This window comes from Elgaria multicarinata, chromosome 5 (assembly GCF_023053635.1).
Source record: "Elgaria multicarinata webbii isolate HBS135686 ecotype San Diego chromosome 5, rElgMul1.1.pri, whole genome shotgun sequence".
NCBI lineage: Eukaryota > Metazoa > Chordata > Lepidosauria > Squamata > Anguidae > Elgaria > Elgaria multicarinata.
Genome location: NC_086175.1, coordinates 106,777,099 through 106,794,836, shown reverse-complemented (window position 1 = coordinate 106,794,836; position 17,738 = coordinate 106,777,099). Strand labels below are relative to the sequence as shown.

Below are 17,738 nucleotides of genomic sequence, written 5' to 3'. Positions count from 1 at the left end.
GCATGGTAGTGAGGGTAGCAAAAAGGACTTATTTCACTGCCTCCAAACACGTCCTTACATCCTGGACAGTGGATTTTTTTAGGGTGGTCAGGGGGCTACTAACACCTACTGTGATATTCTTTCTAGACACTTTGAGGACAAAATTTCCCATCTTTGCAGAAACCATGACACTCCATTTATTGCTGTTCCAACTAAGGCACCTGATGCTGAACCTAACCCAGATATTTAACGTTTTTAAGTTTTCCAGTTTAAGTGTTTGGAGCCTGAGGACAGGAACAAGGTGTCTGCACTTGCATACCCAACCATGTGCTCTGTTGATTTTTGTATTGTCCTTCTTGGCTGATTAAAGCTACTTGAGGAGGTTTGACTGGGTGGATACTGCATGTGGTAAATGCACCCTTGTAGAAAGCGTGGTACCTGCAACCTTAAAAGAGACAATAGTGTGACCACTCCTTAAGAAGTCCACTCTAAACCCTATGGTACTTGAGAAGTACCACCCAGTCACAAATATCCACTTTGGGAGGTCCTTAAGAGAATTGTGGCAGGACAACTGAAGACATTGTTGGAGGATACAATTATTGAAACCCATTCCAGTCTGGGTTCAGGCCAGGTTTTGGACTAAATCGGCCTTGGTTGCTCTAATGGAGAGGATTGTGAGCACTGCTACCCTGTTGGTCTTACTGAATCTTTCAACAGTTCTGAAGCAATGCGCAGCACATTTCGTTAGAATGTGCACTCAGGGATTATTTTCTTTTAAAGACAAACATTTATTGAATATTGAGTTATAAAGGACATTATTTTATTCATTTTTTTATTAAACACTGTAGATACTGATACCCTACTCTGCATTCGGCTTGCCTGACTGTGGCAGGGCCATTGCTGGGGGGAAGGAATGAGGGGATGCTCCTCAAGCCCCAGCATTGGTGGGGCTTTATGGTGACACTGGCCATTTCATTCCTGCTGCTGGGAGCATTGATACTCTCTCAGAGACAGCAGTTCTTTGGCATGGCAGAGGAACAGCCAGAGGGCTGTTCTTGCTGTGTCTGGATTCCCCTCTGGAGCCCTACTCAATGGCCCCTTCAATTCAGCACTTCGTTCATTGTTATTTATTACGGTCACAGACCAGCAAAATCAGCACCAAAACATACAAAGGATAGATAAAAAGTGACATAAAAACAAAATACAGCTTGGTGAGTTGCTTCTCTCAGAAGGATTGCAATGTTATTTTTCTGATTTGCATTGAGGTCATGAGAAACTGAGAGACCCTTTCAGTAATCTGGGAGGACACATCCCTTAAATAGATTAATACCAACGTTATGGGGCTACATCCAGAAAAGGCTGTTAATAAAGGAAAGATTAACTTTTTTCTGCATTCCTCATACAAGTTACAGTGCAAAATGACATGTTCAACAGATTCTATTGCTCCAGAACCACAGGGACATATCCGTTCATTAACTGGGATCTTACTAAATCATCCTTCTAGTCAATTCAGCATTTATTGCTCAAGATATTAGGGTGTGTCTGGGCACACCCAGCACACCCCTTGTGCATGCCTATGATGCAATGAGGGAACTTCACTGGCTGCCTATAAGCCAGGTTTATAGTTTTGGTACTTGTTTACAAAGCCTTAAACTGGATACCAGGATATTTAACCATGCTCGACTTCCTACCTGCCTGCTTGGTTGCTGCACTCAGGAAGAGATACCTCATGATGGTGTCTAAGATTTTGAAAATCTGGTTCAGGATGGCTGAGAATAGGGCCTTTAATATCATAGCTCCCACTCTCTGGAACTCTGTAACAGTACAGGAAAGTTATGCACAGCACTGAACCTTCTGAGTCTTCAGTGTGTACAGAAAATGTACTTGGTCCAACAAGCTTTCGAACAACAGTGATCTTGGGGCTGTCTATATGCCCTGGACGCTCCGAGGTGGTTCCATGGTGGTGCTGCGTCAATTATATGACACAGCAGCCTCCTCAAAGCCATCGCAGGGCTTTCCAGAGAAGCCTCGCATTTTAGAAGTCGGGGATTTGCTCTGACTTTTCAGGATGAACACTTTTCAGTGAGGTGAACACGGCCCTTCCGTTGTCTAACCTTGCTCCATCCTCAATGTGGAGGCATGGCTAGGCAGATGGTGACCCCTGATTGGTCGCTGTCCACCCGGGCAGAGGGCAGGGAACAGTCCAGCAAGCCAAATGGCAACTGGAATGTCCCCGCTGCCTTACGCATGGGGAGAAGAGTTTCCCTTTTGCTGAGGAGCCTTTTGCATCTAACACTTTAAAGGTAAGCGGGGGAAAGCGAGGGAGGGATGGGGCGGCAGCCATAAACTCCACACTTGCTCCTTGCCATGGGGATTAACTGGTGCAACCCCGAACAAGTGAAACCATGGGATTTTGGAGGGATGCGGCACCAATGCAACGCCATCAAGACAGCTCCATATCTTCAGTTTCCACTAGTAATATACAGTATTTTATTATGGTTTTATACTGTATCATTAGTATAACAGTTTAAAATTTGTTCAAGGTAAGCAATTCATAAATATAGGTAAATAAATCACCTTAAATGCAAATGTAAAGTAATATACAGTTAACATGGTTACTCTGCCTATTTATGCATCTATGTGCTATTTAAACATAGTGGGGAGGGGGAAGAGTAGTCACAAGGCACCGTTATTGCTCTGAAAGTAGGAATGCAACAGCTCCCTATAAGGACACCGCCCGCCCCGCCCCCCCAACATAGTGGCACACTCCACAAACTAGTATTTAGGCCTCTGCTCTTCAGCATTTAGGCAATGCACAAGCAAGCTGCAAAATCATACAGATAGTATCAGTAGTTTGATTTTGTAGGACACTGCACTGCCATACAATATTACCTCTTAGCAGGCTCTCTTCTCAATTTTCTTCTACCCTCTCCTACCCAATCTCACTAGCTCCAGGCCTTATGAAATGTTCATCAACTTATTTCAAGTTATTACACTATTTCAGAACTAATCAATTTTGAAGCATTTTTCCAGCAAGGTTTTCTTCATTCCTCTCAGCTGGTGTACTGTGGTTTGTTTTTATGAGAGGTTTTTTTCCTCTTTTAAAAAAGGACTTAATGAATATTAAGAATGAATATATTATCCTCAAATGCCTCCAAGGAAAGTTTGGCACTTTCCAAAAGCTAATGAATTATGGATTTTGAATAATTAAGGTTCTCTTTAGAAAAGATACTGCCATTATAGAAAAATGTGTGGACACTTTCAGGAAGAATAATATGCGCTTATCTAGAGCATAAGCACATATAATATGTATCTAAGAAAGTAGTAGATGGTACTAGTTGCTTGTCAGAATGACACACTAACACAAAAGGAGGACCTCTCATTCAGGGCAAATTTTAATTCATTTAGTAGAGAACCATATACACACACATTTCAAACTAAAAAATGTGACTGACTGCAAGTAGAGCCCTTTATGTCCAAAACACATTACCCAAATGCAGCATAAGGACAAAGTGGAACTTCAGTGAATGTAATCACCATAACATGTCCCATTTGCAAGTTGCTTTGACACTGGTTTCTTCAAATAATATTTGAAAGCTTCTAGCCTTAAAGAATGTGATAAAGTCAAATAAGAATAATTAACCCAAGACTCAGGAGAAATCATAACTCAGTGATAGAGCACATAGACCTCCTTCTGCCATATGAGCCTATGTGGGTTTTAAGGTCTTTGTGGGGGAGACCCTTCTATCGGCACTGCTGCCAACAGAAGCATGTTTGATAGGGACACAAGAGAGAGAGAGAGAGAGAGAGAGAGAGAGAGAGAGAGAGAGAGAGAGAGGGAAGGACTTCTCAGTGGTTACTCCCAGGCTCTAGAACTCCCTGTTGAGGGATGTTAGGTTAGCCGCTTCTCTGTTGTCCTTCTGCCAGCATGTAAAAGAGATTTTTTTATTCTATAGGCCTTTGGCATACAAGCTCATCTGTTGCAGAAAGGGTTTTAATTGGTTGGTGCTGTTTATTTATTTTATTGTTGTGTTTTTGTGGTTTTAAATTATTTGTTTTTATGTTATGTTTTAATTAACATTTTGTTTTTAATCTGGATTTTATTAGCCGCCTTGAGACCCATTTTTGGATAGAAAAGCAATAAATAAAATTAATTAAATGGTTTGCATGCCAAAGCTATTAGCTTCAATCCTTGACGAAGATGTGGCAATAGGGCCCCACATCTAAGACTCTGAAGCCACTACCAATTAGTACAGAGAATACTGAGCTACAGAATTGATTTTGCTAATTGCTGGAGGTGTGACATTGCTAATGCTTCTCTTAATCATACATTTTGGCACTAGTTGCCTCTTTTGGGGAGAAGGTTATAATACAGATAAACTTTATATTGGAACACTCTTTAATATTTACTGATGTACATGTCCTCTTAAATTATCTACCTGCAATGCATGGTCAGCATAGATTCTCTGTGCCCTTTTGACTGGTAAAAGAGAGGCTTACAACATTGGAAGGATAAATGCTTACCTCCTATAACACAATGGACTGAGGACTTAACAATGCTTTCAATATTTGAAGTGGTATTATATAGGCACCACTCATGAATGGATACATACATGGCTATTTGGTCTGCCTTTGCTGAAATTTATGTATATTTATTTTATTTTCTAGGAAGCTGTATTTTCATAGTTAGATAGATGTGCACACACACCCATATGTCTTAACTAAAACTGATACATTCAATCCTGGTGATTACATATATATATATATATATATATATATATATATATATATATTCTTTTTTTTCTTTTAAGGTTTTGTTTTGCTTTGTTTTGTTGAAATTTACAATGACAAATGAAAAATTATTTTACTGTTTAGCTACAAAATCAGCATGGTATCAAAACTTGTGAACCGCCCAGAGAGCTTCGGCTATTGGGCGGTATAAAAATGTAATAAATAAATAAATAAATAAATAAAACTAAAAACTCTACCATTTGAAAAAAAGAAAAAGGCAATCTTCAAACACATGTTAAAAACCCAAAGAGTTCACTACCTGGGAGAGTTTAAATGTTACTTAAAATCCTAAAATATTAGTGCCTGAGTTGAGATTTTTAAAATTTGTCAATGGCCACCAACATAGATGGCTTAAAGAGCGGATTAGACAAATTTATGGCAGTTAATGCTATCAGTGACTACTAGCCATGGTGGCTGTATTGTATCTCCAAGACTAGATAGCATGCCTCTGAATACCAATTGCTGGAGGAAAGCAGCATGAGAAGGTTATTTCCCTCATGATATAGGAGCCCATAGACAACGGGTTGACCATGATGATAAACTGGATGCTGTATTATACAGGACTTAAGTCTAATCCAGCAGAGCTCTTCTTCAGGTTCTTACAAGATACTTTTGCAAATCTTCAGTGGTACTGTGAGGGAGTATTAGTCAGTCTTATATCTTTCTTGCAGAATCTTTAAAAGCAAGAATGAGTCACCCTCTCTGGATCCCTCACCCCACGCCCCACATTTCTGTATGAGCCACTATCCTGGGTGTGCCTAGAGGCTGGGGGGAGGGGGGAAACAAGCCTAAAGCAATGACTCATGCAAAGACTCATTGGGCAGCTTTCTTGTGGCATGATAAAGGAATTAGTTCATCATGTCCTAGTTTATTACATTTCATACAGAATGTAGGTTTCTGAGATCCGAGATTATGAAAAAACTCTTAAGACTCTATCCACTTCTTGAAATCAGGGATAATCTGAGAGATTTCCCAGAAGCCTACAGAAATGTCTCTACTGTAAGAGTATGTCCTCCTGTTGTGGGGAGAAGAACAAGTCAGCTGGAAGCATGTGCTTCCCAGAGTGTAGCCAAAAAGCTGCTTAACACATTAGCCAGTGTTCTATAAATCACAACAGATGGTAAATAGGAGTGATTTCCACTCTCTACGCCTCACCATTGGGGCATAATAATCAAAGTTACAGAAACCTGATAGTTAAACATGACACTTCTAACCTTAATACATTAATGTTGCAACAGGAATCAGATTTTCCTGGCACACTGTCAGTTGCCAGTCAGAGGGTGTACTGAAAAAACCTGGCAGAAGAAAACAGGGCTCAAGGCAACATACCAGCAAATTAAGATGATTTCAGAGATTCCAATCTCTCTCAAAATAATCATGTACTTCTCTTTTTCCTTTAATAGCAGTGTTTGTTCTATTCTAGAGCTACAATTCTGTACAGGAGTTTGGGGTATGTAATTGTGCGTGGAACTGTAACCTAAAGTACAGTAACCTAAAGTACTGTAACCTTAAAAAAACAGGTTTAAGAACGTAAGAGCAGACTGCTGAATCAGAACATCTAGTCTAGCATCCTGCTTCCCACGGTTAGGGCTGGACAGACTCACCCACGTCTGATTTGTCTGATGCTCGTCCCTCCGTTGCCACCATCTGCCCCAGCTTGCATGCTGCGTGAGCTTCTTTTGAGGCTCGGTGAGCATCCAACGATGTCGCGAGCCCATCCGCCATTGTCCAGAGCCTCCATTCTGTGCAACAATGGAGGCTCCAGAAATTGTGTATTTTTCCCATTACGTAAATGGTGTCCATAAAGGCCCTATTTATGCAAGACTCAAGGTGCAAATGAAGCATTATGGAGGCTCTGGAAACTGCACATTTCCCCTGTTGCGTAAATGGAGGCTTTATGGCTTCCATTTATGCAATGGGGGAAATATGTGGTTTTCAAAGCTTTCATTATTAAGCACAAAAAAAGGCTCCAGATGAGGGCAGACAGCTGCTGGGTGTTTGTTGGGCTGCTTGGATGCTCGAAGCACAGGCCCACCAACATGCTGCAAGTGAGTAGTCCGGGGGGTGCGGGCAGATTTATTTATTTATTTATTTATTTATTTACAATATTTAGATACCACTCCCCATTCAAAATTTCGGAGCAGTGTACAAGAGAAAATAAAATAAAAATAGAATAAAACACCTTAAAATAGATTTCTTAAAAGAAGCAAAATGAAAAGTGTACAGTGAACCATGGCTGGTCATTAAGGAAAGGTATTCCTGGAACAATGATGTTTTCAGGCGCTGAAAGGATGCAGGGGAGTCCCTTGGACTCCCAGACCCATTCATGTGCCTGCAACTTCTCTACCCACAATGGACAATGTATGAAGGCAATAGTCCTCTCTCATAGTTTTCATGGAGAATGAGGCTATCAGTCACTACTCATCATGACAGCTATATATTACCTCCCTTATTGGAGGCAGTATGCTTCTGTATAACAGTTGCTGGGGAACACAACTGGGAGGGTGCTATTGCAGTCATGTCCTATTGTCAGCTTTCCAGAGGCAGCTGTTTGGCCAGTCTATGAACAGGGTGCTGGACTAGTCTTTGGTCTGATTCAGCATGGATGAGTCTTGTTATGTTTTCAGTGGCATTATACTGACCCTGTGAACACAAAGTACAGATAGCCAACATCCTAATAGCTATCAAAAGACTTTTCTAGCCTATGCGGCAGGGTCTTGCTATTTTATTGTTTTACTCTGTACATCACCATGTAATAATAATAATAATAATAATAATAATAATAATAATAATAATAGAGTCCTTTATTTATTATTCATTACATTTATATACTGCCCCATAGCCGAAGCTCTCTGGGCAGTTTACAAAACTTAAAAACAGTAAACATTAAAAACAAATATACAAAATTTAAAAACATAAGAAGCATAAAAACAACAGTATCCTTGTGAAAACAGCTATTCTGGGGTCAGTTAGAAATGAACTCAGCCCATGTTGTTAACTGCCTGGGAGAAGAGAAAGGTCTTAACCTGGCGCCAAAAAGATAACAATGTTGGCACCAGGCAAGCCTTGTCAGGGAGATCATTCCATAATTGGGGGGCCACCATTGAAAAGGCCCTCTCCCTTGTTGCCATCCTCTGAGCTTCTCCTTGAGTTCTTATCTGATGCAGTGTCACTCTTACCTGCACATCCGGGTAACATGAGATACCCTGGTCCAGACTATGACTTTTGAAGGGATTTTCCTTGGGCTTTGCAACTTTCATTTAATATAGTGTTATCATGGTATGTATTATTGGGTGGGCAGATATGAGCGTTTGTTATAGCATACAGAGAAGAGAAGCTTTTGGGGGTAAGGGCCTTAAAAGATAGTATGAGTGGCAGAGTAATGCTTTAAAGTTTAAGGGGCAAGTAGAAGAACAAGAGAAACAGATTCATTATATCAGAAGCTATTTAGATAGATTGATAAGAATGTTTTATTAATCTTTGAACTGTGTATCGATGTAAGGAAATAAGGTGACTGGTCAAGGATTATAGAAAGACAACATAAAGAAGATGTTGTGGTTTGAGATTTCTCTTTTCTGAGAAAAAAAAATAAAAAAAGATCTGTTGACCACATAAAAAGAGAACTAAAGCGTAGTTTGGAATAAGCAACTTATGTCAGAGAAGGATGAGACTTTCCAAAGATAGGATGGCTCGAAGGGTGATGTGGACTAATAGACTTGAAAATTTTAAAATAATTTAATATGTATTAACAGTCACTGATTTTGAAAAGGGGTATTTAAGTCTAAGTGCAATAGAGAAGAGGGTCTTTCTTCTTCTTTGGGCACAAGGCTCATGTAGCTCTGAGGCTGGCATTTACACATTACTCCAGTGGTTCAAGGTGGCATGGGACACTTCAGCAGTTGTCACACCAATGAAATAAAATAAGAGCCCAGAAATTTTTCAACCCTCTCCTAGCTCATGTTCCTTAACATTCATCTAATTAATAGCTAGCAATATTTGCTAGGATTTTGAAGGAAATATGAAAATACTACTTTTGTACAAAACTCTAGGTTAACAGCTTGATTTAACTCTCTTGGCCCAGAAAATCATAGTTCATTTAAGCATAATTAGAAAATCCAAAATATATCTTAGAATTGCTATTTTATACTGATGGCAAGGCACATATATATATAAAAAGCAATTTTCTTACCACTTTCATCTAGCAAGAAGTCATCCTGGTAACGAAACTTTTCAGGGCCACATGCAATAAATATGTCATCATCGCCAAAAAAGTCCTGAAGGCACATCACCTGCAATATAAAAATAGTGTAATGAAACTGACATCTAATAGATGAAAACTTACAGGGAAAAATGGTTTCAGTACAGAAGAGATCATACTGCAGGGCCATTCCAAATCATTGCTTTAAAAAACTTCTTAAAAGATGGAACATTTTTTTATGGAGAACACTACTTTATCATGCTGCATTACAATTCTACAACAGGAGATCTGAGACAGGAGCTTTGCATTTTGGCATTTGTCTACAGAATCTTTTTAGTACCTGGTGGGTTTTACAAATGCTTAGAATACAGTTCCTGTTGGCAAAATATATTATGACAAATTCAACAAAGCCTAATGTATGGAAAGGTAAGAGGACCCAATTCAAAAGACAAAACTATGAGCTAAGCAATGGGGCTTCTGAACCAGTTGCTTTTAAAAGTAGACACCACTGCCACTGGACAAACTTCTCCCAAAATCTGAGTGTGGAGAAGCAGCATCCAATACAGTCCAAGAACTGCTTCCAAAACAGATGGAAGAAACTCCAGTACATGTCAAATCCTTAAATGAGAGGTTAAAAATATCAGGCCATAGTCAGACACATCCTTAAGTCCATCATGCCAACTTATATGCAAAATAAGGTCATTCTTAACTTTTATCAGAGATCAATTTATTGCAGAAAACCCCTTCCTTTCTATCCATGCAATTGCTTGTAGTATTATGTGATTATAAGTTATCATACAATACATTAAAAATGGCCAGGTCCAGTCAAGAAAAAATCAAATATTGTTTCCTTAGGAATAGAAACAAGCCACAAATGAACAAAAGACTTTTGGAATACAATTTTATATATGAATAAATACGTACTTATTTTATAATAGTTTGGTTTCTTTGTATGTCTTAATATTTGTATGTATTAATATTTCTTTAATGGATTACTGTACAACATCGTATATGTAGAAGGCAATATATCCTTTGGGCTTTTGATTCTGTTTTGACAGTTTGCCACAAGAGGTTAGAAATATGTCAACTTTACTAAAAAATAAAGAAAACACCTAAAGTGTGAAACACAGATTAGATGAGATGAGTCATCTAAGCATATAGAACAACTGTATCCCACAGCCATTTTATTTGACTCCTTAGCAAAAAACCCACAATTTTTCTTCGCATTGTCTTCTTTTCTGAAAAAACTAATGGAAGACTATATATAGGGCTGCAAATAATAATTTATCAATTAAATAGATTCCTTAGTTTATTTAATAATTTAAATGCTATGGTGAGACTGATGGACATTCTAGTTGAGATTTTTCTAGCCATTTCCCCACCCTGTAGTGTTTTTTTTCCAAGAGAGAGGGTGGGTGGGGAGATAAAAGACCGTTTTCCTTGTAAGAATCAGTGGCAACTTCCGTTGATTAAATTGTATGTTTTCCTGCTTCTCTCTGTATTCTTAAAGCCATACTTATATTGTCTGCAGCATGCACATTTATTTAAATAGTCCCTTAATAGAGCAATCTTATGGCCCCTAAACAGCATCTGGGGTGCCACAGGATGCTGCAGATCTCCTTCTCCAAGGCTGGCAACAAAGCTCTGTCCTTGGAGGAGGCATTCTGATTGTGGCTCTCATCTCCAACATCCCAGCCATGGCAGAATGCTCTACAATGGTTCCCCCTCCCAAGGTTGGGATTGCAGCCTTAGGATGGGAGGAAACGGGGGCAGGCCAGTGGGCAGCAGGGGAGAGGCCATGGATCTATTGAACCCAAAGGCCTCTCAACTCCCATCCCTAGCAAGGTGGATGGGTTAGACGGGCTTAGAGGCCTGACTTAACATAAAATGCATTGCAGAGGACACAGAGGCTAAAAAAAGCCTCTGCCGTTCCTTTCACTTTTCCAGATTCTTGCCAGTAGGGCTTAGGATGGACAGAGGGCTCTGACATTGCATGTCCCACAAGGTTGCACCCAAACAAACAAACAAAAAACTGCAAATTCTTTAATCTGTGGACAGATTGAGAAGCATGTATTTTATGTGGGTCTTGCTTCAAAAATGTTGCGGCTTGGAGGTCTCCTGTTCTGAGTTCTAGCCAACCATTTCCTCTTCCAAGCTACCCTATTCCATTCTTCCTCCTTGCTGGATTTCTGTTTCTGAGCATGCTTAGTGGATGCCACTAAGTATGCTTAGGGTGACCATATGACCCGGATTTGCCCGGATATGTCCGGATTTTTGCTGTAAACCGGCAGATCCGGGAGGGGGAGGGGAAATCCAGGTTTTTTGCAAAGAGCAGCTCTAATGGGAATTAACAAAAATGCTTATAACTCCGTCATTTTTTAAGATAAAGACATGAAACTTGGCACAATGGTAGCTCTTAGGAAGGGCTTTAGTCATACCAAATTTGAAACAGATCTGTTCATCCACTGATTTTTTACGAATTTTTTAAAAATTAAGGTTTTAAAATTATTATTTTTAAAATTGTCATTTTTAAAGATAAAGACATGAAACTTTGCACCATGAAAGGATTTAGGTAGAGCTTTAGCCACACCAAATTTGAAAGAGATCCGCTCATCCATTGATTTTTTAGGAATTTTTTAAAAATTGAGGTTTTAAAATTATTATTTTTAAAATCATCATTCTTAAAGATAAAGCGATGAAACTTTGTACCATGATAGGATTTAGGTAGAGCTTTAGCCACACCAAATTTGAAAGAGATCCGCTCATCCATTGATTTTTTAGGAATTTTTTAAAAAATGACGTTTTAAAATTATTATTTTTTAAACTGTCATTTTTAAAGATAAAGAGCTGAAACTTAGCTTTTAGGTAGAGCTTTAGCCATACCAAATTTGAAACAGATCTGGGGCCAGTAGCAAACCCTGTTAACAACAACAGCAGCTTGCAATGAGTGAAGATACAGTCAGAAAAAATATTTGAGGGAAGGGGAGAATGTAACACTTTTTATACTGTTGTTTTTATACTGTTTTTATGTTTTTTAAATTTTTGTATACTTTTAATGTTTACTATTTTTAATTGTTGTAAACCGCCCAGAGAGCTTCAGCTGTGGGGCAGTATATAAATGTAATTAAATAAATAAATAAATAAATAAATAAATAAATAAATAAATAAAATAACACAAAGAGTATAGCAAAAGCTTCAAAGTACAGCAAAACCTACAAAAGTAGGATTGAGTGAAGTTAATTTCAGATACATTGAATCTCTCACTTGTTCTTTATTTCAGTGATTTTAACATTAAGATGTTATGAAGAAGAGATTTGTCTTAAATGTGTGCTGTAAAATCAGACATGTGACCAAGGCTATGTTCGGGTGGGCACGCCCCCTTGGTGCTGGACACGCCCCCTTGGGGGCGACCATGTTGTCCTCCTTTTTGTTTTCCAAAATATGGTCACCCTAAGTATGCTTAGTCCTCGGGGTGGTTTTGGGAGAGGGGTCTTCCCCTTCATTTTATTTGCTAATCTTTTTCTGTAATTCTAAAAATTCAAGCCTCTTGATAGCGCTTTCTTGTGCATGGGTGGTATCGTTTTGGGTACCACCCACAATTGCCAGAGAACTGAGTTCAGTATTGGTTTATTCTGATATACCAAGATCCTCCAACTCTATGCAGGCAAAGTGAGATCAGATTTTTTTTCCTTATTAGTTCCACAATAGTATTTAGAGGACAAAATGAATTTGGATATAAATGACCTTTGGTGTTTTGTAACAGAGCTACTGTGGCTATTAATGGGAATGTCCAAGCTGATTCGGATTAGTTTTGAAGGTAACACAGAGGGCTTGAAGGGATTCCCATTGGAGCAGTATCTTTCCTCTTTGCACTGGCACACACACACAAAGCGCCACACTAAGTCATGGCAGGGAACTGGTGGCCTGTAGACACCTTCCACACCCCCATCTAGTATCCATACAATCACAGCCTAGGTGAACAATAATAATAATAATTATTATTATTTATTTATTTAGCACCATCAATGTACATGGTGCTGTACAGAGTAAAACAGTAAATAGCAAGGCCCTGCCGCATAGGCTTACAATCTAATAAAATCATAGTAAAACAATAAGGAGGGGAAGAGAATGCCAACAGGCACAGGGTAGGGTATTCAGCGATGCATCTTTCCCTATAAAATGTTATGAAATGACTAGAAAATGTTTTTGAAAACAAGAGGAATGAAATGATGCTCTAGTGATCAGTGTTATGCCCAATCTGGCTCAGCTGTTGATACTGGAGCTGTTTGTTGGTACTCCCATCACTATATGGTCATTTGGAGGAGCAGGGTGCTGGCCTCTGGCGGCACCGATATACAACAGTAATAAACATGTATATTGTAATATGTATGTTTCTGAGAATAAACATTCCCAAATGACTACTGCAAAATGTTCATTGAGTCTTCCAATGTAATCTAGACTACTTCTTAAAACAGAGTTAATCATTCTTCTCCAGACAGACATAAACAAGCCAAAAACACATTCCAAGGCATCTCTTGTTGTCTTCTTCTTTGGTAATGCATTTCCTCTTTTATTGCAATGTGCAAGTGTCCTCCCATCCCAATGTCAGGATCAGTTACTGTCATAATCAAGAACTGTTCTCCTCCTTCCATTGGAAGGAAATAGGTTTATTTCCTTCCAATGGAAGGAGGAAAATAGTTGTTGATTATAGTAGTAGCAGAACCTGACAAAGGGTGGCCACTTACACATTTGAACAAAAGAGGAAATGTATCACCAAAGAGAAAGACCATCAAAGACACAGATTTCCATAAAATATGCATGTGCTAATTTATATGTATAGATGCAAATGTAGACACAATTCCTATAATGCAGAGATGGGCAAGTGCAGGAGGTCCAGGGGGCATTTTTGCCCCCTGGGCCTCCCCCCATTGCCTGCATGCCCCCAGATAGTAATAAAAATACTTTAAAATTGGCAGTTTGGCACTTTGCAGCAGTTTGCTCTTTAGTGCCGTGGAGCAGCAAACTGCTTCACAGTGCTACAGAACACTAAAAAGGTTAGATTTAGCTTGTTTGCAAACTAAATCTGACCCTTTTTTGTACTACAGAGCCCTGAAGAGGTCAACGTTTGTTTGCAAACAAACTAAATTATGCATGGTGTGGAGAATGTGGTTAGGAAGACATCTCCCCCCCCCTCTCTCTCTTTCATATAATATTAGAACCCAGTGGGGACATCCCAGGAAGCTGATGGGCAGGAGATTTAGGACAGATAAAAGGAAGTACTTCTTCACACAGCGCACAGTTAAAACTATGAAATTAACTCCACAAGATATAGTGATGGTCAACAATTTGGATGGCTTTAAAAGGGTTGGATAAATTCCTGGAAGATACAGCTATCAATGGCTACTAGTCCTGATTGCTATGTGCTACCTCCAGTATCAGCAGCAGTAAGCCTATATACACCAGTTGCTGGGAAACATGGGTGGGAGGGTGATGTTGCACCTGTGTCCTACTTGTGGGTCCTTGGTTGACAGCTGCTTGGCCACTGTGTGAATGGAGTGCTGGACTAGATGGACCCTTGATCTGATCCAGCATGGCTCTTATTATGTTCTTATGTTCTTAAATTTGACTGTTTTAGCACTCTGTAGTACTAAATTTTCCCTCCCCAAATTGTTTAACACACACACACCACTGCCAGTGAATTTGGCAGTGCAGTGGGGGCACACAGTGGTGGTGGTGGTAGCACGGACTGCATGCTGCCCACAAACCACGTATTGACCACCCCAGCTATAATGCCCTACCCTAGCAAAGCAACGCTGCACCAAGAGAGACATTAGAGATTCAGGCCCAATGCCAGAACTTTATGTAGGAGAGGAGAATAGCTAAGGAATCAGCCCACCCAATGCACTGAGCATTTCATTCAATCTAGAATATGCACAGCCTTGCCTCTCAACTGAAGTCATGAGTAACATAGGGATGGGCGAACGAGCAGTGTTTGAGATTGCTAGAATCTTCCGAATATCATCCCGCCACTCATCTAAACCCCAATTCCTGTTTGCGGGAATGGGAAACTTGTACAAATTGAGTGGCCATCGAAGAGGAGACTTGTGCAAATCTTCCAAAATTTATGCAAAATTCCCACATTTGTGCACATTTCCTGAATGGACTAGAGCAGGCCTGATTTAGTCTACTGAGGAAATTTGCACAAGTTAGAAAACTTGTGTGCAAAAAATGAAATTCTAATACATCCCTACAAAAGGTAAACAGTGCTCAATGTGAGGTGAGATGGCATCCTACTTCTTTTCCATGTAAACCCACCCCATGATGTGACACAGAGAGGAGCTGCACCAGTATTGAAAAAAGGGCAATTGACCTAGGCCGGAGCTGGGAGAGACAGCTTCTTCTTCCTCTAACCACTGAAGCCCCATGCCCAGCTGAGCCTGTGCTAGGCTTAGGCCTTGGAAGAAAAGGAAGCTGTCTGTCCAAGTTCTGTCTCTCCTAGTATTAAGCCACATTCCTTAATTATTTTGCCTTTATTTATGTAACTCCTTTTCATGGTAATGACAGTTGACTGATAATTTTTGTGAACCGCCCAGAGAGCTTCGGCTATTGGGCGGTATAAAAATGTAATAAATAAATAAATAAACGAATGTCATTATTTCAAAATATGAATGTACTAATTCTAATTTGTTAGCAAATAGTTTACACTGAGTCTGACCTAATCTGAAATGATGCCATCCCCTTTCCTTCCCTCCCCTGATTTCTCCTGATCTAGATCCCCTATCTATCATATTCTAAAACCTTTGCCAGCCCTTTAAAAAACTTGGGTAAAAAAAAATTGCCCACACTGGAGTATTCCCGCTATCTATTTACTAGTAATTTGTCTAATTTAGCTAAGAGCTATCATTTCATTTTGGCAACTACTAGATTTTGTTACATATCCAGGATTGTTTCTCTGCAGTGTTTGATTCATTTTGACTCAAGAGAGCCAAGCTTATTGACAAAATCCTCAAAGGATATGAATGTGTTTTGTTTTTGAAACAAAACACACTTTTAAAAATAATAGTTCATGTAACATGAACAACAGCAAGATAAAGACGAGCCATATGTCCATAAAGAGATTAACAAAATATTAATATTTGAAAAATTACAGAGGCAATAGTTGGAATCATTCTCTCAAATTCAACAAATCACACATCCCCTCCTTATTGTCTTTGGCTCAAAGTCTTTCATTCGCACCCACTTTATTAAACTGTCATTACGCATACTGCTTCCCTGGGGATCAAAGTGCCTACAGAACTAAAATAAATGTGCCATAGACAAATATGTACTTCCTCTTTTCGTTTCCGGTCTGAATTACCAGACAGGGATTTAGTCAAAGGCATTAGAAGTTATCTGCTGTTTACACATTTCAAAAAGAAATCCATTCTTTTCTGTTAGAAGGAAATCTCCATGGTGACATTTGCATCATCAAGCTGTGAGAGGTTTTTTCAGTGAAGTAAAGGTTTTTCATTTTAAAAAAGAAAAAGAAATGATTGTGATTGTCTTTACAAGAGTGCCCTCTGTAAGCGAACATGAGGCTCTGCTCAGTTCAAGCAGACAGAAACCATTCAGCAATTGTGTCTCAATCAGATTCATGTGTCACCTTTGGGCCTAATACCCCAGAAACAGTACATAGTTGCACAGCATGCGCAATTCATTTCAGCACAAGCCAGACTCCTGGCCATTACAAGCCAGGGGCACCATATGAAGTTGCACTCAGAGATTTCATTACTAGGACAAACAAATGATGCAATATACCACAAGGAAAAGAGCAGCTTCACAGGTCCAAAAGAGGAATAAAAATCTTTCCTTGTGTGTTCTATGCTGTGTACTTGTGTACTAGCTGCATGAACAATTACATCTTTTTAATCCCTGAAAAGCAACTGAAGATCACTTTAATTTGTGTTATTCATGTGTGCTTTGTGTAATTATTTCAAGCATTAGCTGATGTGGGCAATGATCACTACTTTTATTACCATTTGTAGGGCGGTAATAAACTGTGAGCATGATAGCCAATCATTCTGGCAAGGGAAAAAAAACTTTTTAGAAGAACATGACAGTTCTTGTTGCATTTGGTTTCCATCTTCTAAAAGGTGCCAAATCATTAAAAAGTTTAATTATTGCAACACAAATAATATTTAGCTGTTCTTCAGGGGTGTGTGTGTGTGTGGAATCTCCTGAACAAAAAAAAATCCCTCAACCATAAGAAAATATTACATCCAACAACAGCCACACAATTTAATAACACTATGGAGTGCAGAGTGCAGGTATTCATAAACTAGGGAATACCTGCACTTTGCAAAATGTATTAATTTCAAGTAATTTTGCATACAAATTAAGTTTACATTTGAGCCCTAGGATTCACACAAAGAAACCCATAATGGTTTTCCTCTCTCACCTTCAATTTACATGGGCAAGGAGCCCTTCTACACAAGTAATCTTGACTGTCTCCAGGTAGTCTTCCTGTGGAATGCCTCCCTTAACCATTTTGTGGTTAAGCAGCATGGTTTAGCATGTTGTCTGAACCAGGCCTCCCCCCCTCCCCCCCCCTCATAATACTAGAATTTGGAGGTAATTCCATGAAGCTGATTGGTGGGAGATTCAGGGCAGAGAAAAGGAAGTCCTTCACACAGCCCATAGCTTAAACTATGGAATTCACTACCACAAGATGTGGTTATGGTCACCAATTTGGATGGCTTTAAAAGAAGATTGGGCAAATTCATGGTGAATG

General features: G+C 39.3%; 1 protein-coding gene across 3 annotated transcripts in view; it reads right to left on the bottom strand.

Moving 5' to 3' along the window:
* DCLK1 (doublecortin like kinase 1) overlaps window positions 1–17,738 on the bottom strand; it is a 247,536-nt gene that overhangs the window by 126,448 nt on the left and 103,350 nt on the right. For all 3 annotated transcript variants that reach the window (XM_063126961.1, XM_063126962.1, XM_063126965.1), the window contains exon 4: window positions 8,960–9,059. In XM_063126961.1, the coding sequence (XP_062983031.1) occupies window positions 8,960–9,059 (100 nt within the window). The remainder of the gene's footprint in view (window positions 1–8,959; window positions 9,060–17,738) is intronic.